At 38.1% G+C, this 24,795-nt stretch overlaps 1 protein-coding gene across 1 annotated transcript in view; it reads left to right on the top strand.

Moving 5' to 3' along the window:
- Positions 1-23,909, top strand: part of LOC142341509 (uncharacterized) — a 93,266-nt gene extending 69,357 nt beyond the window's left edge. Inside the window, exons 20-23 of the mRNA XM_075392496.1 lie at positions 483-7,858; positions 9,258-9,590; positions 14,625-17,685; positions 21,843-23,909. Coding sequence (XP_075248611.1) covers positions 483-7,858; positions 9,258-9,590; positions 14,625-17,685; positions 21,843-23,755 — 12,683 coding nt within the window. The 3' untranslated portion in view covers positions 23,756-23,909. The remainder of the gene's footprint in view (positions 1-482; positions 7,859-9,257; positions 9,591-14,624; positions 17,686-21,842) is intronic.
- Positions 23,910-24,795: the final 886 nt, after the last annotated feature.

Here is a 24,795-nt window from a genome sequence, read left to right as displayed (position 1 = left end):
TAGGGTGAAAATATAAAAAATGTTCTATTAAAAATGCTCTATTTATTTCTTTGTGAGCTATGGTTAAAATTAGTTACTGTTGAAAAATAACTTCACACGGTGTTCTTTTATTGATTGTTATCATTATACATGAACTAAGGCGCGAAGTCAGTACTGCTAATTGCCTTCCTCCTTGTTTAGACACAGCTTTAATTATCTGAATAGTAAGTCATCAATATCATTCAATGATTAATATTTGGTTCGTCAAGGGTTAATTGACGAATGAAAACGATATCAGTTTAGTGCCTTGTATCTATTCTTGAGGTATCTTTTTCTTTTGTCGGGTTTCGCAATCGTAGAAGATTTAATGAAATTTTTGAGAAGAGACTTTGAAAAGAACTCTTTGAAAATAATAACACGAGAATTTTTGTTTAGAGGTAAATATGATATCTAACGTTAATCGGCATGTTCATCTGTTTGTAATCAAAAAATGCTATGTTTAGGTGAAGACGACGAAGGTAACCCCATGTATCTGAAAATATCTCTACGTGGATCTCGTGAGAATCTTGAAGATCAGGAGCAGTCGAGCACATCACACAGAGATCAACAACAACATGTTGGTCGATCACAGGGCAGATCAATAGCCAAGGAGAGAGCACTCTCCATGGATTTAGCAGATCTCCACAAACTGACTAATTTCCAGGAACTGGAAATTAGGGAACCTAATCAGTACGAATCAGGGGACAACTTACTGCAAATGCCTTTAGAATATGGTCGCAGCACCATGCTACAGCGATTCATGGATGATCTGGGACTTGCGTCAGTTTCCGATGTTCGAAGCAACTTTGGACAGAGTCAGGAAAAACTTCCAACTTCGAATTCGGAGATTAACTTAAAAATTAAGCGACATTGCGAAGCCGGAGTGCATGTAGTCAGCCCGAATTCCTCATGCGAAACTCTTCATTTGGAAAAACCAATCAAAGCCAAAGTTGTGTATCACGAGTCAAAACTGCGTGTAGATAACCCTTTGCATATAGTGCAACCTTTGAATATTTTACCCGGAAAAGAGAAGCAGGCTGAAAGAGGTCGCAAGACCAGCGACTACGGCTCTGTTTCCAGCATGACTCGGGGGACATCCCCGACAACATTCACATCAGGTGACAGTGTTCTGGGACGACAGGCAAACGATGAAAAGAAAGTGTTGAGACGCGTAATCAATGGCCCACACGGGTTCCGCCCTGTCAGCCAGGACCTAACAGCCTATCCGGCTTTTAATGGCCGTGAAGGTGGAAAACCGAGACCCAAATCTCTCTACTCAGCGCTCGAGTTTGACGACGAAAACCAAGAAAACGAGTGGGGCTTCCAGCCTCTAAGTTCGGCCCAGTCTGGAACGATCCGGCGACCTTTCGAGATCAAACAAGCCGAAGGTCATACTGCTCGAATCGGACCTAAAGTTACTCTAACTGTAACACCCCAGGTCACCGTCACTGCGATTCCTGGACATATGCTTGCAGAGCGCCCCCATTTAGTATCCAAGCCTGGAGGGGACGCGCAATCTCCATCTGGAAGCTCGAAGTTCATTAAACTGCGACGAGAGATGCAAGATAAACAGAGACAAAAACCAGCAGACGTTTCTCAGTCAAGCATCCGATCTAACTTGCAGTCATATAGTGTGATTTCAAGTCGCGAAGATCTGAAGGAGGCCAATGACAGTCATTTGCGGCGACGTCTGTACTCAAACCAGCCTTTTTTAGCGGAAAGCGCAATCTCCAACGACTCCCCTGGAGGGCAAGAAGTCATAGCAGACTCGACCGAGATGTGGGCAAACAGAGCATCTCGGCTGAAGCGAAGTCGGCCACAACTTCACCCTCAAGCACCAAATAGCAACAGTAGTCTCAACCAAGTACATCACTTGATTGCCTCTACACCTGGGGAGAATGACTTGGAGATTGCGCAATTCGGAGCACCCCAATACCAACCATCGCCTCTGATTGGTCAATCTTCGCCACCAGTTGATGTCAATACAGTAGTGAGGCGAAGGGTCAATCCTAACAGGAGCAACAGATTCGAAGAAAAACGAATGTCATGGCCTGTCAATAAACGGGACCAACTTACAGCTGAGATGGAAAGCCAGCCGCTATTCATTCTAAACTACCAACAATCCGAAGATTCAATTTCGGTTTTCCCGGCTGATTATACACAAGATTCGCCATACGATCCGGTTATCATAGAAGACTATGGACCAGCTGATCACGCCAGACAGTTCGAAGTAGCCAATCCTAATGCCAACTCACGCGACGTTATTGTCAACAACCCTCCCAAAATTCATTACAATAATGATCGAAGTTTCACCGATTCTCGTGGGGACACTGCAACTGGAACGGGAACAGGAACTGAAACGGAACCTTATGAAGAAAACCCGTACTCCATGGGCATTTACATTGAAACAAAAGGATTAGATGGAGATGACGGTAACCCACCGGTTAACCAGTTTAGAAAAATCGAGCCTGAACATTTCCGATTTCCATCGGTTTCGAAACCAGGAATGGACCAAGACGTTCTGGATTTGAACCGAAGTCAAGGTGGAAGTAACTACAACTTATCTCGCGCAACCAGTGACGTCTTTTCCAATTTTAGTGGTCGCAATTTGATCTCCGAATCTTCGGGAACTTACAGACACATTGAGGAAGTGTTCACGACTGAGAGTATTATCACAAAAGGCAACGAGAAGAAAACGAAGGCCGGAAAAATTCTTGGAAAATGGAAACTGATCAGAAAGAAAGAAAAACGAGCTCAAGAACAGGAGAAATTTTTATCAACACTTGAAACTCCAGTAAATCAAAACGGAAGTGGAAAGAAAATCAAGTTTGACAAATCACTCTCCGCCTCTGCAACTTCTATTGGAAGTGTGAAAAAGTTACGTAACCAAGCATCATCGCCGATTGAATTCGATAAAACAAAGAAACGGAAGAATGTCAGCTATTTGACCGTAATGCACGATAGAGAAATGTCGTTCACGAGGTTAAACCGAACTGACCTTGAACAAAGTCCAAAGACGCCTTCATCGAACATTTCCACTCAAACAGCATGTGAAGCGTCAACTCAGACAGACAACTCACCAACAAGAATGGGAAAGTCGTTTGAATACTTGTTCGGGTCCCGTCGTCGCACTTCTAGAATTTCACGAAAATCACGACACAGACGGAAAGGGAAGCATTTGCAAAGCGAGGGAACTCAAGCTGGAGTTTACAGCTCTGGGTCTGATGATATCAGCCGAACTTCCAGTTCGTATTCTGGAAGCTCTTCGTCAGAAGGCAAAAAATCCAAGAAAGGAAAGTACTCACGATATTCTGGCAGACACGGTCATGGAAACAAATATGGAAAGAAAACCCGGAGGTACGGGTCCAAGAGACACAATCGGGATTCTGTAACGTCCAGTACCTCAAAAAGTTCCAATGACGATTCCAAGAAAGTGAAAAAGAGTCCCAACAAACGTCTGAAAGATGCAATGACGAACACTGTCAATGAAATTGGCATTCAAACAGAGGCAGAGTCACAAGCCGTTGCCACAAATACAGAAATGAAAGAAGGTACGAGTGAGGAGATAGAATTGCTTCTCAGAGGTCGCGCAAGTGATTTCAACATTGTGGACTATTTAAATGAAGCTGCCGTAAGCAGTGAAAGCGTGCAAACATTGACCTTCAAATCAACGCCTGCGGCCTTTAACAGGGATAACAAAGATAAAATTCCATTAACACGAGACCGTCCTGTTAGCTTGGAAAATATTCCTTCTATGCGAATTAATGACAGACTCCTGCGTCCGCCAAGTCGGAGGAAAATTTCGAAGCGATTAATTGATGACAAAATGAAAATCTACGAATTTCTAATGTCATTAGATTCGGTCAAAGTTGAGGAATATCTGCAAATGTTAACAACTGCAGGCATTTCAAGAGATGTATTACAGGGACTATTGCAAGCATTGCAGAACAAAACCCCGGATTCTATCCCTAACGAAGTACTACGCTACTTCGACACCGACTCAAATGAAAATCAATCATCAAATTTGAACCGGGGTGACATTTTTCGAGGACATGTTGACGAAACATCATTGACAAATATAACTTCATTCGCGACTTTCAGTACTTACCTATCGATAGCCGAAGATATTTTGAACAAAAGCCCAAATGTTTCAGAATCTGAGAAGAAACAGGTTTTGGAGGCCCTGAGGAAGCAGGATTCCAGCATGATACCAAAAACACTGAGTCCCAAAATTTTGCAGGACATTGAAACCGCAGCCGCTTCATTATTGAATGACGAGCAACAGCAAGACACAGACACTACATCTATAATTGAAAGTGAATACCTTTCAGGACCTGAATTTAAACGAGTACCATCGAAAGATACGAGGTCAAATTTGCTCTCTCCTTTCGGGCCTAGAGACTCAAACCAACCCAGCCAAAACTCAACATCGCGCTCTCCATTAAACGACTCGAGTCAGTCTCGGGACAACGATCAGAAAGGGGGCTCAACCCATGAATCTAAAAAGTCCAGAATTGAAAGGCTGAAGCAAAGATCCCGAACTGCCGGAGCTTTGGATGCATTCACGACTCATTCGCCAATGCAATCGCCCATTCGACCTAATCCCGACCTCGAAGACGAAATAAAAGAGTCTCTTATTAATGACGAAAACCAGTTGAATCAAAATCCTGATTTAAACTTTCCGGGTTCCTTTTCAAATGACTCAAGACGAACCTCGAATACTTCAGAAGCGATGGCAGAAGTTATTGGTAAACCATCAGAGAACGATAGAGGGAATCGAGGTACCATCACGAGCACTCCTGTTGATAGGGAATTGTACCGGATGTCAAGTGACGAAGCACTGCAAGATGGATCTTCGCCACCGACAGTGCTACCTGTAACGGGTACGGACATCGCCAACTTGCCAAGAGATGTGCGAAATAAGCTGGCAGCTCAAATTCTAATAAATCAGAAAGATGGAAGAAGTCGTGAACAGATTTTATCTGATGCGGGTGCAAGTAGCGATACAGCAATAATTGTCAATGCTTTGTCGACCGGTAATGGATCAGAAAGTGATATCCGAGATACGATTGCCCAACTTCTAGCTGAGCCGATAGTCCAATACATTCTGGACATCTCTGGACCCCAAAAGTGCCAGGAAACTTTGAGCAAAATTCCAGTTCCAATAATAGCAAATGAAGATACTTCATGTGATAACTTCTCAGAAGAAATGAAAAGTGATGAATCGGTTGCAAAACAACTGAAAGCAGCTCAAGGACATCACGTCTCAGCGGTTATATTCCTGGCGTCCCACGCTTTAATGAACTTACCTAAAGGGGAGAGAAACTATTGGCTGGAAAACCTGGGCTTATATGACGTCATAAAAGATGAAATAAAAGACGCAATCGCAAAAGGCGACATAGAAAAACTTCGGAAGTTACTACCAGAAGATTGCGCCAAGTTTCTGCTTCAAAACTTGCCAGGAAAGAAGATTAAAGAAAACATTTCCGATATTTTGAGGCAGGCGGAGAGTCCTTTGCATCAGCATTTGGTAAAGTTTGTTTCCCAGTCATTGCTTGAAGAACCTCTGGGCTCGACAACTGAAGTGTTGAACACTGTTTTGGAGGATGACGAAGAAACAGAATCGGAGTTACTACAAGCCATCAGTGACAGAAATGAAGCCAGACTCCAATCACTTCTAACAAACGAAGTCATAGATGCAATTATTGGGGAAATAAGTTCAGAGGTGCTTATTGAGTCACTAGTTAACGATGATCGAATAGAACTTGAGGTTGACCAATATCAAAATGAGCCAAGACGTGACTTACAAAGACAGGTTACCTCAGCTAAGCCGTCCTCAAAGCCATACAAAAGTGAAAATGAACCCAAGAACTCAAACCAAAGAAACAATAGAAAATACGGAAAAGGACCTGATCAAAATATGTTGGAAAAAAATGTGAAACAAGATCAAAGGAGCCTTCCTGGTCAAAGTTTTCTATCCAACTCAGGGAATAAATTCATGGCTGAAATTGAGTCATCAGAACCCTATTTTGACACAGCAACAAATGCAACATCAGACGAAGATTTGGAAAACAAGGAAAAGAGCGAGAGTGACATTCAAAGTGAAGCAGGAACTGCCATGATGACACCTCAGAGGATCGTCGCTTCATTGATGCTAGACTGGAGAGGCGAACAGATATTGGAATTCATTTCCGATTTCGATAACGACAGACAGAACCAGATATTGGACGCTATAATCGGGGGCGATATTGTCAAAGTTGCCAGTTTAATAGAAAAACCAATGGCCGACAAAGTCCTGAAAGAATTCAACCCGTTCGATATAATTTCAGTAATCGAGAAAGCTCAGGAACGTTTCAAAGATCCGGCCAAGCTCTTAGACCCAGAAAACTTAGAGGAAACCAAAGACGTGCTGCAGACCTTGGTTGAGACCTTCAGTAATGACAAATCAAGTTTGAAAGATGTTTTGGCGAGACTGGACGTTGATTTAGCAACTAAAATTTTCGATTCCTTAAATACTGGAGATCTGGTAGCCACAAAAGCATTGCTACATTCAGCAGCAAAAGCAAGTGAGAGTTCTAACTTGACCAAACACCATGCTTTATCTGACTCGGCACTAGCAAGGAACAACCGACCTCGCAAGCTCTCACAAACTTTGTTCTCCAAAAGCGAAAGTGAACTGGCTATGAAGCCCCAAGGAAGCACAACTGTGAGCAAAGAGGTTCTGGGAGATTTCTACGAGGAGGCACAGAAACTCGGCTCGCAATCCAAAATAGTTTACGTTAACGTTCCAGAACCTCCTCTTGAAACGGACATAGTACAGCCGGGAGAAACTGATGAAATGCTCGACCTTCTGGAGCCCGCAGACCTTGACATTCCCGATGAATTAGTGGACATCTTGGCAAAATATGTCCATCCAGATGACGTTATAGGCCTTTATGACGCTTTTCTAACGAACCCTGAACTCATATCAGAAAATTTACCACCAGAAGATGTTGAGAAGCTCTATGAAGAGGTGAAAGCTTACGAGGACAAAAGGCAGCAAAGAATCGCAGATCTGTACAATGTAGCGGCCGATACGTTGAAATCACTGTTCCCTCAAGAAATGGACGATTTGGTTGAAAAAATGCAGCAATCAATGCCAGAAGATGTTAACACGTTTTGTGATCACGTGAAGAACGGGGAGTTTGAACAAGCAGCCAGATACCTGCCTAAAGATATCCTTGATGAAATGATGGACCATAACCAGAGTTTGCTGGCCGAACAGATCGGAGATCCCCCTAGAAGATTAGTTCCCGCCATTAAAGAGGAGGATGAAAATATGAGTGAATACGGTAATTGTGACCCAATGACAAATCCACTAGGAATTCTCAAAAAAGAAGAACCTCAAAATAGTTCCGCGAAGAACTTGCATCAAGTTAAATTTGCCTCTGAAGTTTTAGAGTTTAACTTGACAAATCCATCACTGAGCGAAACTTTTGAGTCGAACAACTCATCGAAAGACAGCTTAAATGAGAAACAAAACGACAACTTAGAAAACGAAGACAATATAGAGGACGGTTTGAACAATGCTCTGAGTGACCTTGAAAAACACTTTGATGATATCGGGGAACGAATTTCAGCTTTAGAGGCAAGAATGAGTGAAAATGATGACACAGAAAAGAATGACGATATTAATGAGGATAACGGTGAGCCTGCAGAGCAGCTATCACAAGCGGAAGATGTTGGCCTGAGACCTGAAATAGCAGATAAATTGTCCAAGGTAGAGAGTCAGGATGTTCCCGCCTCAAAAGAGCGACCATGGAAACGGCTATTGGATCGATCACCTTACAAAAAGTTAAAGGTAAATGAAGTTTAGGTTTGTTCAATTAATTGATTTGGCAGTATTCAAGCACACCGATTGCCTTCCAATTTTCAAACCGTTGAAGATACCGTAACATTAAAAAGACGCCCTTTTCACATGTCACTGGTGGTCCGGTTGTCACGTTCCACCGCGATAACCCCTGTGATCGCAGCAAAATAACATAAGGCAAATATTCCTCACATTAAATGTTATCACATTTTTGTTCACTCTCTGCTTGGAAATGCTTTGTTTGATCCCTTGGCTATTTTTTCATGCTATTTCAGTCAATATTGGTCAGGTTGCCTGCGTGCAGAGCAGATTAATTTTTGTTTCTTACGTGAGAAATCGTCCTGACACATACAAATTCACTGAACCTTCAATCTAAAGCGGGTCAATCATACGCTATACAGCTGGGCTGTCACACCACAAATCATGGGTAGATATCAAAAGATCTCAATAAATAGGGACAAAAGCTTTTGAAAAATCGCAAATTTGTCGGACATGTCAAAACAATTTTTACTTTCCTACAATAAAGATTTGGCATAGAAAATTACCGAAATCTTTTAAAAAACTATACAGATTATGAATCTTTAATGCTTCAGTGTAGGATAGAGTTGGAACGAAATCGTGCAGCAGTTGTAACGAACATATTTAAAATTTAAAATCTCAAGAGCAAAATGGTTACTTTTAAAATTGTTGTATTATACTAAAATATTGAAGATTTCTAAACATTTTAAGGACTCAAAATCAAAGCCTGAAATCAACCTGACAAAAAAGTGAGCGAAAAATTGTTAGTGACAAAATCAAAAAACGAAGTTTTTCTTTAGCACTACTATTGTTGTAACTGAAATTCTTTTTTGGAAGTATTTTGTTTTGATTTTGCCTTAAAACCCACCTTCTCAGATGTCCAAATAAAACTTAGTAGCCCTTCTAACAAATGTTTCTGTGTTTATATAGCCATTTATTGGCAATTGCATCTGAAGATCGATTGCTTCTCATCGATTGAGCCAGCTTGCTGAGTGATATCATGCCGATTGGTGAATTCTGTTATCGGCGAGTGCAGCTGTTTATTTAAATATTTCAGCCTGCCTATGCTGTATTTCAGCCTGCCTATTTGAGATTTTATGTTGAAAACGATTAAGAACTGCCTATATATTTTGTTTTAGTTTTTCATTATCAAATAATTGTCTCATTTTGACAAAAAAGCTCGGAACATTGTTTCTGTCTATTGCAATTAGTTTAAAGTTGATTTTTGGCTACTGAGTAAGCAATCGGGAACTTCAGAGGCAACGACCCCACCTTTTTATTCAACTAGCCGGTCCTGTATCCATAGAACACATTCGATTGTGACAACAAAATTATTTGACCAAATTATTAAACAACCTTTTCAAATTTTTAGCCACTGGACTACAATGAAATTGAAGATGGAGACATAATACCTGAAATGCGTCAAAGGCAAGGACTGGAACATATCCCAACGGATTTGAACACTTTGTTCGCTCCCGGAAAGAGAAACAAAGGGATACCAGAACAACCATCGAAGGGAAAAGAGCCGAGCAAGAAGCAGCCTTTGGGGTTCCCTCCAGATCAAGATTCACAGGAAGCGAGTGTGGACGATGACGAAGAATTTGCGGAGGAGGATTCCGAAAAAGAGCAGGAGAGGGGAGATCTGATGAAGGACATTGACAAGTGGCAGCAAGATCAAAAGGATCCACTGCAACCATCACAGCAAGTAAGCTATGCTGAAAAATTTTGAGTTAATTTGGACAAGTTTCAGTTACTTTTGCAGTTCAACTGAATCTGACTTTTATAGCACGAATTACCTTTAAAATATGAATTAGGGTTATTCTAACTTCGAATATTTCACAGAGTTCTCCACATTTGTATGTTTGTCGAATTTGAGGCTGTTTTGCCCCGACTTTCAACCAATCTTCACAATTCCTTTCAGAACATTGCCCTCCATTTATGTTTGTTCTAAACTTTTCCGTTTCAAACATCGTCCCGATTTTATATTTTTGCCAAAAGCTAGTTTTTCAAGCAAACTTTTTCATTACAACCACCGATGAGAAAAGTTTCACGCTTGTTTTGATTTTCATTTTTTTTGTTTATATCTGACAATAACATTATACAAAGAATTGGATAACAAAACACGTTAAATTTGTCTGAGCTGACGCTCGTTTGGGAACCGAAAAACTCGTTTTACTTAAAATTCAGCAAGAACAAATTTTCCTTTATTCTTAGCGTTTTTATTCAAAGCATTACGTTTTTGTAAAGTTTGCATGTCTTCCACCTTCTTAGGACTCTGGCATGTTAAATTGCAAACTAATTGAACATCAAAATGTAAAATAAAGACGGTGCAACAAGTTTTCCATCAATCGCTTTCATTTTTTCTTGTCTTTTGGAAAGGTTTTTTGGAAAGAACCTACCGCAGAAGTATGACAGCAGTAAGACCTCAGGTTAAAGGAATAAACAATCGACTTTTTGAAAAACAGGTACCTATCATTGGTGGTGGTTCATATTTCTTCAATCAATGCATCTCACTATAAATTCGAGTAACATTCGAGTAAACAATTTTGATTTAATTTCAAACAATTGTTTTTCTTGCTTCCATTTGTCAGTATCTCGACTGTGCTATAGTGTGTTTTGTAGACACGAAAAATTGCTGGGACATGATGACTGAATACAAAAGAATGAAAATGTTTCGCAGCGTTTTCAGTATTGATTTTACAATTTTGGAACGAAGATCTAAGTTACTGCTATGTATTTAGATGGAAAAACACAATCACGTTTCAATTTTGTCCGTTTAACTCAGCAAATTCTATGCCACTTTCTCAGCAAAAATGTCTATCTTGTTTCAAGAGAAGGTGCTGCTAGGACCGTTCTGTTTCATTTGTTTACTGACGATTTTTAATAGGATTATTGGGAACGAATTTCGCAAATTTCCCTTGGATGTCAATTTTAATATCTTGCATTCTTCCTTATTTTGAAAAATATACAGTAAAAGCCGAATATGTTGAAACTTAAGTTTGAGGAACGGGTCATATTTATCTCCACCCATCTATACAAGACTGAGAAGCTGTTGAATGAATATTTCTGCTCAGAGAAAAGGAGTTTCCTGACCGTTAAAGACAGCAAAAGGAAAAAAAAACATTTCTTTGTTTTTCCGATAAATTAAAATGTGTATATCAAATGAAGATACTATCTTTGATTTATTCAAATAAAAAAATTTTAATTGCTTATTACATTATTTTCAAGAGAACAGTTTAACTATCTTTTTTCATCTTATAACAGCATTTGCATTACCAGGGCATATTTTAATACATTGAGTTAACTTTCAGCTTTATTGCTTCTAGAGCCATTTGCAGGACAATTTTCTGTTTCTCGCTAAAGTTTTCATGACACGTTTCTTAGGAGGAACTCCTTGAGCAAATATCTTCAATGGTATCCAGGTACCAACAAAGAGTTTTCCTGACATAAGAATATATCATTTAATGGATGCTAACTTCTTTTACTTTGATTTAGTCGATTTTTCGAAACGCAGTGAGAAGATAAATTCCGCTTATTGGGCGCGCGATAAAATCAGGGAGAGTTTCGATAATATCATGGAATCTTAGAATCAGAGACTTTTTGGTTTTTATTTTGATGCTGCCTTTTTTCACAATATTTTGCTTTTGTTCTTTGAATGTTAATTACTAACAATATTTGTTATTCACGGCTCCGTTAATGACAGCTCCAATTTACAAATATTTGAGGCCGAATGTAGATACAGTTTGTCTTCAGAGATTCAAAGGGTTATGGCTTTGAGGAAGAGTTTTTTTAAAATTAACTGAATACTTGTCTTTTGCCTTCAATTGTTATTCTTTTGGCAGTCTGATTGTTAAGTTTAACCACTCAAAGATCTAAATTTCTTCCTCAAGAGGTGCATGTGAACCTATTTAATTCATTCGATTGTTACTTAATGTCTTTTATGTTATTGAATTTATTTGTTTTAAGGAAATTTCTGTGATTTTTTGAACCTTTTTAACAGAAGATTTTTTTTTTTAACAGAAGATTTTTTTGCTTTTGGTACTACGAGTTTTCATACAAAATTTTCTGATTTTTGCGCATAATTGCCCATTTTTGCACTTCTTTTTGTTTCTTCTGGTAAATTGTCATATTATTTAACAATCTAACGGAAAAAAGCTTTACAACTTTTGAAACTGAACATCATTTTTGTTTTCGTAACATATGGTTTGAAGGGCTGCGACACCGTTCTCTTTCAGAAATTGGTAGAGTTTTTTATCTTTGCCCTTTATTTGTTGTAAAATTTTGTTGTCATATGCCAAATATTGTGTATTTAAAGGTCTCCTTGGCCAACTATAGATAAACAAGTGAACTTAAATAACTGATATCGTAATTAAATAATGGTTGTTTTGACTTTCGAATAAAATTTCTAAAAAAAAAGAGTAATAGTATTCTTCAACTTGCCTTTTTGTTCTGGTTAGTTTTTTCGTATTTTACAATGTTATGTCATTTTCGTAAATTAGCCTCATTATTTAGACCTCTTTTAATGTTTTAATGAATCAAACAATAATTTTTCTGTTATTAAAACTTTTTAAATGATGTCTTCAGGGCTTAGACAATTTGCTTCAGAAAAATTTTGTTAATTTTAGATAATTTTCAGTTTTTGTGGTTCTTTTTGCGGTCATTTTTTGATAGTCGTTTTACAAAAAGATGATATGATGCTGACAGGAGATGCAAATGAAGATGTTATATTCTCGCGGTTAATATTTTATAAATTTAATGGCTTCAAAACTGTGGTTTCGTAAAGTTGTTTGTGAAACTTATTTGTTCAGCTTGTATTTAATGTTATTTTATAGTCTTATAATTTAGTCTCATTAATAAAGTCGCAACTGTTTTTCCGCGTAGTTGCAAGACAAACTGTCTACTCTTTTAGTCGAAAGCTTTTGTTGCTATGAATTTCATACATATTTGTTTTTAATTAAAAAAAAGAGATTTGTGAGATCTGCCAATTTTTGTTTATGTTAAATTGTAGCTACGCATCTCTATATACAATTCACTTCCTTTATCTTTCGAAATACAAGTTGCTCTTCATAACGGTTTTACTTTACTCGAATGCTCTTTCTTCTTAGAACAACAAGTTTTCATAAAACCATTTTTCGTGATTTTTGCAAATTTGCCCCCTTTTTGTATGTTTTTGTTTTCTTTGCACAGTATCACAATATTGGGCGGCATTTGACTTACAAATGCTGTCAGCTGCAAATAATGCAAACGAAGATTATTTTGTTTTTAGTGATCAGCTCAATATTTAATTCATTGGGGGGATATCGTTTTCGTGCATAATTTCGTGCAAGTTTCTCATTTTTGCCTGTTTTTGTCGTTCTTTTTGTAGCCGTATGACATATCCTGGATAATGAAAGGCCTCAGTCGCTCTCTATTGAGGTATAAAATACTCTCTCAAGATTTCACTTGATGCCTAATGTTTCTAATCAGTTCGAATTTAATTTATTTTAAAAAAGCAATGTTTTAACAAACTCTTGCTGCTTTTGCTCATTTCTAGTCGACTTGTTGCCACGTCGCATTGAGGAAAAGTCCCATATTTTGTTCCAAAAATTACCGGTTAATCTTCTTAGTTTAAATTTATCTGATGCTATTTTGATTTGGTTATTAGTGGTTTTCAGAAAATGGACAAGGAGTTTTGGCCGTAATTAATATTTGTAACTATTTGATTTTTTGCCGTCTTTCCTGGTAGTCATATTATGGTAGCCAGCAGGTCTCATAGGCCCTCTAGAGCAGATTGTTTTATTCTTTTAGTGGTTTGTTGAACGATATACCTCTTCCTCATTTGGTAGACAATTAAGTGAAAAATGTAGATGAGCGGGATCGGAACTCAATGTGCGAACGCACATTACCGAGCCTCCTTGGCAACTTAACACTTCAAATTTTCGGTTTCTCCGAAATATTTCAGTTTTTATGCTAAAATGATACACAGGTAATTACCACAGTACAAAAGACGGAATAAAATATCCGAATAGTTTATACGAAAACTGCGGTTTGTTCGGTTTCAAACGACTGCAGGTAAGTTTCGGAAGCTTCAATTTCGTCTTTATCGTCGCCTTTACATGTCAAAATTGTTGCAGCTCTTCGTTTATAATGTAGTCAAAAGTTAGAATAGGAATTAAAATCAGCATTTCAAGTGCAGCTTTGAGCCATTATTTCAAGAGATGGAGAAATTCTTTTGAATTTTCTTCGTACGCTTGTTGACAAACCTAATTGAACAAACTTAAAATTTTCGTATAATTTTTGACAAAAAGCCAGCACACATTCTGAACATTGATGGAGAATGGCTTCTATAGCACACACTAGGCATGTTATGATGCAATTATACAAAAAAACCTTTGCATGATTTTTCATGTTTTAAACCAAACATGCCGACGATTTCTTACATTTGAAAATTGACCCAACCCACGATACTGAAAACAAAAACAAAATCTTTTGTCATTTTTGTCCCACTAAGACCGACGATTTTCATACTCTTTTTCCATTAAATTGTCTCGTTCCCGTCAGCATCTTTCTTCATCTTCATTTATTTTTGGATACCATTCAAGAAATTCTCTAAAAGTGAACTAGAACAAAATGTGCACGTAGCTCGTATTTCAGCTAAAAACGCTTGACAATATTTCGATTATTCCAAAATTCCTCCTACTGCCCGGCCCACATCAAATGAATCCTGAGTAAAGTTCAAAGGTACTGATATCTGTTTCAGAAAACCCCAAAGTCTGCTCCAGCTCCAAAATCTCATAGCGGCGAACCCACCTCGCCTTCAAGATTGAAGCCCTCCAAGATTCCCAAGCTTCAATCGCCCAGATCTCCCAGAGAAAAGAAACTGAAAAAACAGGTTGCATTGCCTTCTGATGCTAGCCCGAAATTGCGAAAATATAACCAGCTTGCTGATGAAAAATTGCTGACTTCACCATCTAAAAACGGTCATCAATCAAGTTTAGATGACAAAGTAACACCTGATGAAGTTAAATCGCCCCCATCAAAGATACCCAGAAAAACATCGCCAAGAGTTCCACTGGAAGAACGAGTTGGTCAGCCTTTGAAGAGATTTGATTCGAAGATAGAGGAGGATTTGGTTCCGTCGGCTAGAACTGGGCAACAAGAGAAAGAAAATAACAAGAACTTTGACGAATTGTTAGAAAATGATGATGAAAAAGACCCAAAAAGATTTGACTCGAACGTAGACGAGGACTTCATTCCATCAGCGAGAACCGGCCAGCAAGAAAAAGAAAATGAGCGTAACTTTGCCGATTTGTTCAGCGATAGTGATGACAATGAAAATGTTCCGAAAAGACTTGATTCTGATATTGATGAAGACTTGATGAAGGCTGTTAGAACTGGCCAGCAACAGAAAGAAAATGAACGAAATTTTAATCAATTGCTCAAAGATAAAAATAAAAATGACCCAAAAAAATTTGATTCACATATGGATGAGGACATGATTCCTTCTGTTCGTACAGGCCAGCAGCAGAATGAAAATGACCGAAACTTTGACGAACTATTCAATGATAATGATGATGATAATGGTCCAGAAAGTTTTGATTCAAACGTAGACGAAGATGTGGTTCCATCGGCGAGAACTGGCCAGCAGCACAAGGAAAATAACAGAAATATTGACAAATTGCTCGATGACGGCGATGAAGATGACCCGAAAAACCTTGATCCAGATATCGACGAGGATATGATTCCGTCCGTTAAAACTGGCCAGCAAGAGAAAGAAAACGACCGGAACTTTGACGAACTATTCAGAGATGATGATGAAAATAGTCCACAAAAATTGATTTCAGATATTGAAGAAGATACGATTCCTTCCGTTAGAACTGGCCAGCAGCACAAAGAAAACGACCGGAACTTTGACGAATTGTTGGATGACAGTGAAGAAAATGGATCCACAACTGAGAACGAAGAAATTATCACTTCGCCGACAAGAGATTCGGCCAAGCCTGAACAAAACCAGCCGAAAGAAACAAAAACACCGTCAACGCCTACTCAAGTTAAAGACACTTCAAAGAAAAACTCCTCAGTTTCTGAAAAAGTTCCCCACAAGAAATGGGGAAATAATGCTGATAAAATTAAGGATTCTCTACCGGACAAAAATGAGCAAGACAATGATCCAAAACCGTCAGCTCCTAAAGAACAGACTAATAAACAATTCCCGATTTGGAGAGCTCCAATTTCTGGATCTCCCAAAAGACCAGATCCAACACAAAATCCACGCGACAGTAAAGATGAGAGACGGCTGGCGGTAAACTTTGGTGACAGTAGCTCCTTGGAGTTATCTCTAGAAACTGAAATTATTCCCAGAGAGAATCAGGATCAGCCGCGTGAAGGCAGCCCAACTCCACGAAGCAGCTTAGAACCTGAAGATACCCAAAAAATGGGCGAGCCAGGTCAAACAAAAATTCCTGAATCAGATGGGCGCAAGCAAGATTCTCTAGGACCCAAAAAGTTACGTGATCCAAGCGACCAAAATTTAAAACAAATTCATGAAGAAACCAGACCTAGTAGCTCTCTGGATAGTCCTCGATCCATTGATTCCTCAATCGATTTAGGAAGACCGGACAAAAAGGAAAATTTACACAGTAAACCATGGTTGCCAGATAAGAATATCAGCTCCCCTGATAGACCTCGTGAAATATTGGACAAGAAATTGACACCTGTATCGAAAAAATCGAAAACAGAGCCAGAGATTACCGCGACACCCACACCTGTAGATAATGACAAGCCAACTACACAGAAAGTTCCTCCCGTCAAATCTAGGAAACCTTTCTTACCACCGCGACAAAATCAACTCACCGAAACACCAGAGCCTCTTCAGACATCGTCTCCAATTCAGACACCGATCGATGAGAAGTTCTTGAAACCTGAACAGGTGGAAAAACCTCAGTCAATAAATAAAGACCCAAGTAAGGCCTCCAAAGCTTTTCCGTGGGAGCCTGCAAACAGAAGAGATCGGACACATCAACAAATCTCTGATGACATTATTGATCCAGAAGAACGTCCGAATACTTATTCAGCCATGCCAAATAGTTTGTCAGAACCAAATAAATTTTTCCCACAGTCCGAAACTCCGGTCAAACAATCAAACGCTTCTGGCAAACCTAATAGAGGAGCGGAACCAAAACACACACAAGAGCCAGTTGAACAGTTTATTGATCCAGGAATCCTTAGGGCCATTGTGGCTGATTTATTGCCAAAAGGACACGAACCAGAGGATAGAGGCTACATAAAAGTCAAAGAAGCTGAACTTCGGGTTCAGGCCGTGGCAAAACCTAACATTGGCGAAAATCCTAAGTTTTCTAAGCCAACGACTTACAAACCAAATATCGAAAAGCTCAACGTTGCAGACAACAAACCAAAAATAGCAAAAGCAATCACACAAATCGAACCAAATCCGTTGAACAGAAAAGAATTTATTGAAAAGCCTACAAACATGCTCCCAGTTGACGAAGACGAAGAGTTTATTCCGAGTAACATTCAAAACCTGCAAGAAAAGGAACCGGACTTCGATTTCATGGATCCAAAAAAATCATCTCCAGGTCAAAAGGGTAATTCTGAATACCCTAAAAACGATCAACCAACGAGCAACAGACCAGAAATAGCCCCAAGCTCTCAAGACCCTGATGAATTATATCCACCTTTGGGCAAATTCCCGGGTTATTACGACTGGCCTGTCCGTCCAGAAAATGAAGCTCCCTCTGCTCTCCCATATCCAGTGACACTGGACAGCTATCCGAATCAACAGTTCCCAACTTCTACAACACGTAAGTCCTCTTCAGAGAAGTAAAATGAACTCATTACAGCTCTATACTGTAAAAATATTTCGTAGCTGTGGGGTGGTTTAAGAAATAGAAATTTTTTGGTATGCACTAATTTAAAAGACAAAGAAAAATGAGGCAGCAATTTCGAGGAGCCAATCATGGTGTTCGTTAACTTAAGTCAAATGCGGGACCTTATTTGTATGCATTTCAGTGAGATTTGAGGTCACTTGGATGCTTGTGTTAGTGCGTGACTTACTTTAGTAATACAAAGCAAAAACGAGGAGAATTGGTAATGGGCGTTGGCATATTATGTTTCGACTCCTCTCAACCGCGAACGCCGCTTGATTCTATAGCGAATAGAGAACAAAAAGCAAATTTTGAGACTCTTTGAGACAAATATAATTTAATTGACATTTTGGGACTTTGAAAACCATTATTAGACAGACTGTTGAGAAACTACATCTTCTATATCAATTAAACAAAGCAGAAAGCAGCGAAAAAAGTTGAAAAAAAGGTCCACGGGTTATAAGGTACAAAACGTTTTTATCAGAGACTTATGCATTATATAATGACTGATAAGAAAAAGAAAAGTAACGACAAGAAGTAAAACTTCGTTTAAATGAGGAAGAACATGTGGGTACAAAACAAGTAATTTGTCTGTTCACAAAATTTCTATTTTCAAGGAGCAGACGGGTTACTATTCAAAGCTTCCCTCCCTCGGTAAATTTTCCACATTAGCTATTAATCTCATTTTGTTTTTAAAAAATTCAAGAAGGTTTGATAAGTTCAAAAAAGTTTTGATCATTTGGACAGACTTAAATCGTTTGAAAAATTTAATTTAATAAGGGTTTAAAAAAGGAAAATTTTTTTAACCACTTAAATTTTTGATCTAAAAACGGCTGAAGACATTTGCAATACATGCATTATGAGCAAACTAAAACTACTTCCAAAGAATGTGGCTGGCGCTTTTGGGCGCCACCTTCCGCTAAATTTGGAAAGCGCTTAAATTTTGTGAGAGTGGTTTCCACAAAGCTAGGATCAAAATCAAAAATAGGATTAAAATAAACGTGAGAAGTACTTATTTACGGCTGCAAGGGCATTTCACAAAAATTTAATCCTTTTAAACCTTTTGCCGCTCAATTTTACGATTTAAGGTTTCATGATTACTAAATTGAGGGATTATGTTGCAATTAATCTGGGAAACAATTCTTTGCTGAAGGCGCTCCCGTCAATCATATTTTGCGGTGCAAAGCAGTTTTCGTTCTTCAACTTTCAGTTTAAAAGTGAAAAACACTGACAAGAATTTCTTTGAAAGAAACCGCCTTTTCGTCCACAAAATTTCAAAGAATGTTCACATGCACAATGTATTAGCATAGGAAAAGTGAAATCTGGTAATAAAAACGAGGAAATTTAGTTAAAAAAACTTGAACCCGTAAACTGCTCGTAATGTGATGCACAACAAATTTTGATAGGCTACTTTTGTTTCTATCAATTAAAAACGTTTAAGATAAGTTGTAAGTTAATACAAGAAACTATTGGTCAAAAATTTGACATTCAATTGTTTTTTATGAGGAACTTTAGAGTCTAAAACTATACCAAGAATTATCAAAAAACTCTCAAAACTATCTATCCGAATAAATTAATGTTGATTTAAAATGTATGAAAATAAAGAACCAGATCGGTAAACCAGTTAAATATAATCATAAGAGCTGTTTAAAAATCTTCGAAAATTATGTTCTTGAATTTGATTTAAAACATTTGTAGGGAACAGTCCCGTCCGTTACCTTAATCATTAATCAATAATTAATCATCCGTTGCATTAAACTACATCGTAATGAGTCATCCAAAAAATGCTTTTGATACCTTTCCCTCTTTCACGCTTTTTTGAATGATGGAAGACGCTGAAGTAGATATTTATGCTAATAGTACAATTGGTTTTTCAATTTTTTTCTGCGCTTAGCCAAGGAATTATAATTTTTTATGCATACAAAGGAAACAACTCAGAGAGATCACTGGTTGTAATTTTTCTGTTTTGAATTTCTGTGTTTCGCTTAACTTTCCTGTGATTATTAGAGAAAAACTTAAATTTTTTAAAAACGTCATTTTTTAAATAAAACGTCAACAAAATTGATATTAGAAAAACCCTTTATTTAAATAATCTACTCTGCAAGGGCTTTCGAATGATGACTTATATGTTTTACTCCAATTATTATTTAAGTGGGAGGGGTCAAAAATGACAGATGAAAAAAACACAGGCTAGCATTGAGCTCTTTAATTCATTTCATGAGGTCAAACTAAAAATTTTATGTCAAAACACAAAAAAGACAAGAGTGAAGTTTTCGGCATGCCAATATTACCTGCTTGAAAACGTTAAAACGATATTAGTCCTGTTTAGTTCTTTTTTATGCAATTTATTGCTTGACCCATTTTTTGTCTGACATTTTTGACTATTCTTAATACGGAATAAACAGGTATCGCCCGAAGGATATTAAGTTCCCTTAGCGCCTTTCCGCTTTCTAGACTCTAAGTATGCGTTTCTCCGCAACTGTTTTGAAGACAGACTCACGGCGTAAAGTGCGGTTCTTAACAAGTGCGAGTTTGACTCCAGTCGCACGCAACCCCCCCCCCCTCACCCCTTCAATTAAGTTTAAGCTAGCCTCCCTAAACCTTGGTTAGCTATTGGTAAAGCTAAGCGCTCGCCAATAAAAGTGTTTGAGAGCTATTCGCCCGACGTTAGTCCGTTATGTTAATTTAATTTTTGCATTTATTATTGAACTAAATAGTTTAAGGAGTTAAAACTCAAATGTCCAATAACTACCTAATCAAAATAATCAAAACTTTAACATCAATTCAATCGCAAAGACACATCAGTAGCTATAGAAATTGAAATCAACAGTTCCTGATTCAATCATTTAAGTATAACAGAATCAATCAATTACGCAAGAAATTGGCGATACACATTTTTTAACCATTTTGAAGCCATTTTTCATTCGGTGACGTACTCTGCTAACTGTTACTGATACGGAAATTGAATATAAAATGATGAAACGTGTACACAATGGCGACATCTTCCGGCATAGAGATCTTTAAAATCGTATCTCAAAAACCTAACGAAGACCCAAAAAGAAAACAGGCGACCAAAACAATCCAAATTTCTTGAATAGTAAAAAGATTGGTTAGTAAAAAAACGCGAGTCTCTCAATATAGCTATATTTTACATCTATATTCTGTGTTAGAAAAAGAAATGTCCAAAAATTCAGTCAAAAGAAGAGTCCAAGAACTCTTGTTTTCTTCTGAGAAACAAATGTTTTTCAAACGTATAGATCAGACACAGACGTTTCAACAAAAAAGGTTCCGGGAGCATAAAGTTCCATCCCCAAAATTAGGATTGACATATAACTTTCATCATGCTCGATAGTTTAAGATACCGATGGCCTTACAGTAACCAAAAGAAGGAAGTCAACTTGATCAATGTTGGAGACGCCAAAATAAAAAAACAGCAAGGAAAATTGGGTATTTGTACAGAATCGAGATCTAATCGCCATTGTCTGGCACATACTAACATTTAGGTTGCAAGAATTGATCCCAAGCTCAATTTAGAAGCAGTGAGAGTTCCAAGCTAGGAAACAAACATTGTCAAATCAAACTTTACCGAATATTTTGTAAAGTTGTTCATTCAAAAAATTCTTCTTAATTATACGGTACAAAAAATATCGTTCAATTGAAATTCTGAAGCTAAGTGATGAAGAAACTTCTGTGAAATAAAATCATAAAAGCAGAAATCTAACGCAAGTTTTAGTCATTGTTAGCTCAGCGCACTTCTTAGAACTGCCATCTTCGAAGCATGAAATAAACTGAAAAAATGATAAATAAACAGCTACGAAAAAGAAGCCAAGAGAAAGATCAAAGAACCAGATAACGGTTTATCAGAAACCGAAGTTGGGGAGATTGGGACCCGTCAAGCAGTTCGAGGACTGACTTACAATTATGTGACATCATGTATCAATTTGTTAGAAATCATTGAGGTGGCGATATTATGCAGCTTGAAATTAAATTTTAGAAGATAGTCTGGTTTCATACGAGCTCAGTCTTTTAATATGAGCTACTTGGTTTTTTTTCAACCACATGATTAAATTATGAACATGTAAATTTCATTTCAGCACAAATTTATCCTACGGGTGGAACACAACCACTCGTGTATGAGGGCTATCCTCCCTATCCGATGGTTCCACAAAATCAACAAACCGACTACCCAGAAGAGGAGCCAATCAGAACCAGTTCACCTCATGAAGTAAACAGCGAGCCGGGCGCTACACGACCTTATGATCCAAGTTTCAGACCTAGCTTTGCCTATCCAGACTACGGAAACGATGCTGTAATTCCACCTAACATTGACGAGCCAATCTATTCACCACAACCGTATTATGGCGAACAGTGGCCTTTGACTTCAAATTTTCGTCCAATCGTTCCAGAAACGAAGGATCGCGGATCTCAAGTGGCTTTAGACACGGCACCTCATGACGCCTCACAACTCAACAAGTCACCACATCAAATAAACTTGAGCATTGACGTACATGTTCACAATGACAACGAGCCAGGTAGAAACAATGAACTGAACAATGTAAATGAAAATATGCCTCCGTACAACACTGGTAATAACACTTATCAAAATGCACCACTGTCTGATATTGGCTTCATATCTCCAATTACGGCCACGAAGCAAGCTGTGTCTTCAACCGCTCGAAAACCGCGTAACAAAGAGACTCAAACAGCTGACAATGAAACTTCAAATAGCTCTCAGATCTCACTTAACAGTAGCAATAATCAAAATCAATCAAGAGATAGTAACAGCATGTACTTAATAGAGTATCGTTACTTGCCTGGCTTAAGAGATGACCCCACAATCGAAGATTTGGAACTCAAGTGCAGCAAAGCTTTAGGCGAAGTCAATGGATTACTCTCTGCTGTGGATCAAATTTCGCCTCCCAGCTCTCCAACCTCACAGCCCAAATTTGACCACACGAGACCAAAAAATAATATTGTCTCAATTTCTACAGTATCACGTGTTCGAAATCATTCTTACACTCGAAAAAGTTCAGATGATCTGTTGGAGGATTCACACGGAGGCGAATTACGTCCCGCTCTCCCTCGAAGAACTGGACACAGGTCTTTGCCTCGAGCCAATCTTGAAGAGCTTGATCCGGCATCGAGATATCATGCTCTATATCCCAATTTGAATTCAAGTAATCAGAGTGATTTCGACCCTCAGAACTATCGAAGCTCTCAGAGATTGCGGTTGCAGAACGCGAATAAGAATTCGAACCTTCTCAGAAACTCATCTTTGTCGAACAGCTTACGAAACCTCAGCATTTCAGCAAACAAAGCTTTACTTGACCAGCAAACTGGTCAGAATTTGTACAGACAACCCGAACTAAACCTCAATTCTTTGGAGAATATTTCAAGCTTTCATATTCCCAGTCAGCCCGCGTACAATTTAACAGAGTTCAAGTTTTCAAACGATGACTTAGATCGCAACCATTTGACGTGTGAATGTCCGGACGAAAACAAACCCCCACTGGGGAATCCCAGAGCGTTTAACACCAGACCTTTTCAACACACAGACTCGCATACGATGTCACCACATTCCAATTATAATCCAAATCTCTACAATGACGGTCATCATCCAATGTATAGATACCCACTTCCGACATCGAAGTTCAATCCGGACGACGCAATGTGTTCCTGCGATGACATCTTGTCTCCAAGTAGGTATCCAAACTTGTACTCTACAAGCAGATACAACTTGCCTCAAAATCCATACTTGAACCCTAACACGCGAAGTCCTGACTATTTTGTGCGATCTAAGCTTACCAAAACTCCCTTTTATCGTCAGCCTAATTATTATCCTGGAACAGGTAATGACGACAATTGCTGCACATGTTCTGACAACGAAGATGGCCAGCATTTCCCAAACTGTCCTCTATGTGTGATCGAAAATGAGAGTTTGGGCCATCCTGGTCACAACGGGACACTCATAGGCGATTCCTACTGTACTTGTGAAATGGATGACTAATTCTATATTATTGATTAGTTTCACGAATGAAGCAGAATATGTTTTGTCATGTTTGAATTTACTTGAAAATAAAGAAAATCTAATGCTTTAGATTGCTCTGATATCTTTTACTAATTATTAAAACGAAAATATTCAATTCGATTTTTGTGCTAGATGCTTTTCAGCAAAAAAAGTATGAACTCAAAACGATGTAAACAGACTGTATATTAGTAACAGATCTGTTAACAATTGCCCCTTCAAATGATGCTCTCTTTGCAATAGCAAAACATCAGATTTTATTGTTCCAACCCTCCAAACAATTTCAAAAATGTCTTTAATTTTATTGTCCTTGCAATGAGCAAAATTTTGCCCAACTTTTCTATCGTTGTTTCAAAGGTACATGAAACGGAGGCTGGGAGTACTATGATAAACTGATCATAATGATAGAGCATGATGATAAATGAGAAAAATATTTTGGCTTCAAATTTTTGATTATTTTCCCACTTGTCGCGCTTTTTGATGCCGTCGGGCCACTCAAACGCGAAATATAGTTTAATAGACTAATTTAATTTTGGAATTTTAAGAAAAATCAAAGACATAGAAAATGATACCTTAAAACATTTTAAAAAAACTTAAATAGCCGATCGAGCTTTTTTCAATTTTAATACCCAGGGAGAGCAATTTTTCACAAGTAACAATTTTTACGCTTCAATTCTACTTACAATTCCTCAATTTTTTTTCATGTTGTCAACCCAAATGTTTATCAATTAACAAAAAGGTTTAAAACCTGTTTTCCATTAAAAAATTTTTTGAGATGTATAAATAAGGGCAGCCACCACATATGCAATAATTTTACCCAGTTTTAGGAACTTTCTTCTTCAGCTTCATTCTCCATTCTCATATCTCACGTTTTAAAGCTTCCTTCATATGATCGTTCTCTCCAGTAGTTCGTTAACAACACCACCAATGTTCATTTTGAAGTGATTATCTTTAGTTCAAATGGAGATTGTTCGAAATGTTCTTCCTTCTTACATTAATCTTTTTTCCATTTTTCCACGGTC

This window comes from Convolutriloba macropyga, chromosome 1 (assembly GCF_964194025.1).
Source record: "Convolutriloba macropyga chromosome 1, txConMacr16.3, whole genome shotgun sequence".
Classification (NCBI taxonomy): Eukaryota; Metazoa; Xenacoelomorpha; order Acoela; family Convolutidae; genus Convolutriloba; species Convolutriloba macropyga.
Note: the sequence above shows the minus strand (reverse complement) of the source record. Positions and strands in the feature narration are given on the sequence as shown.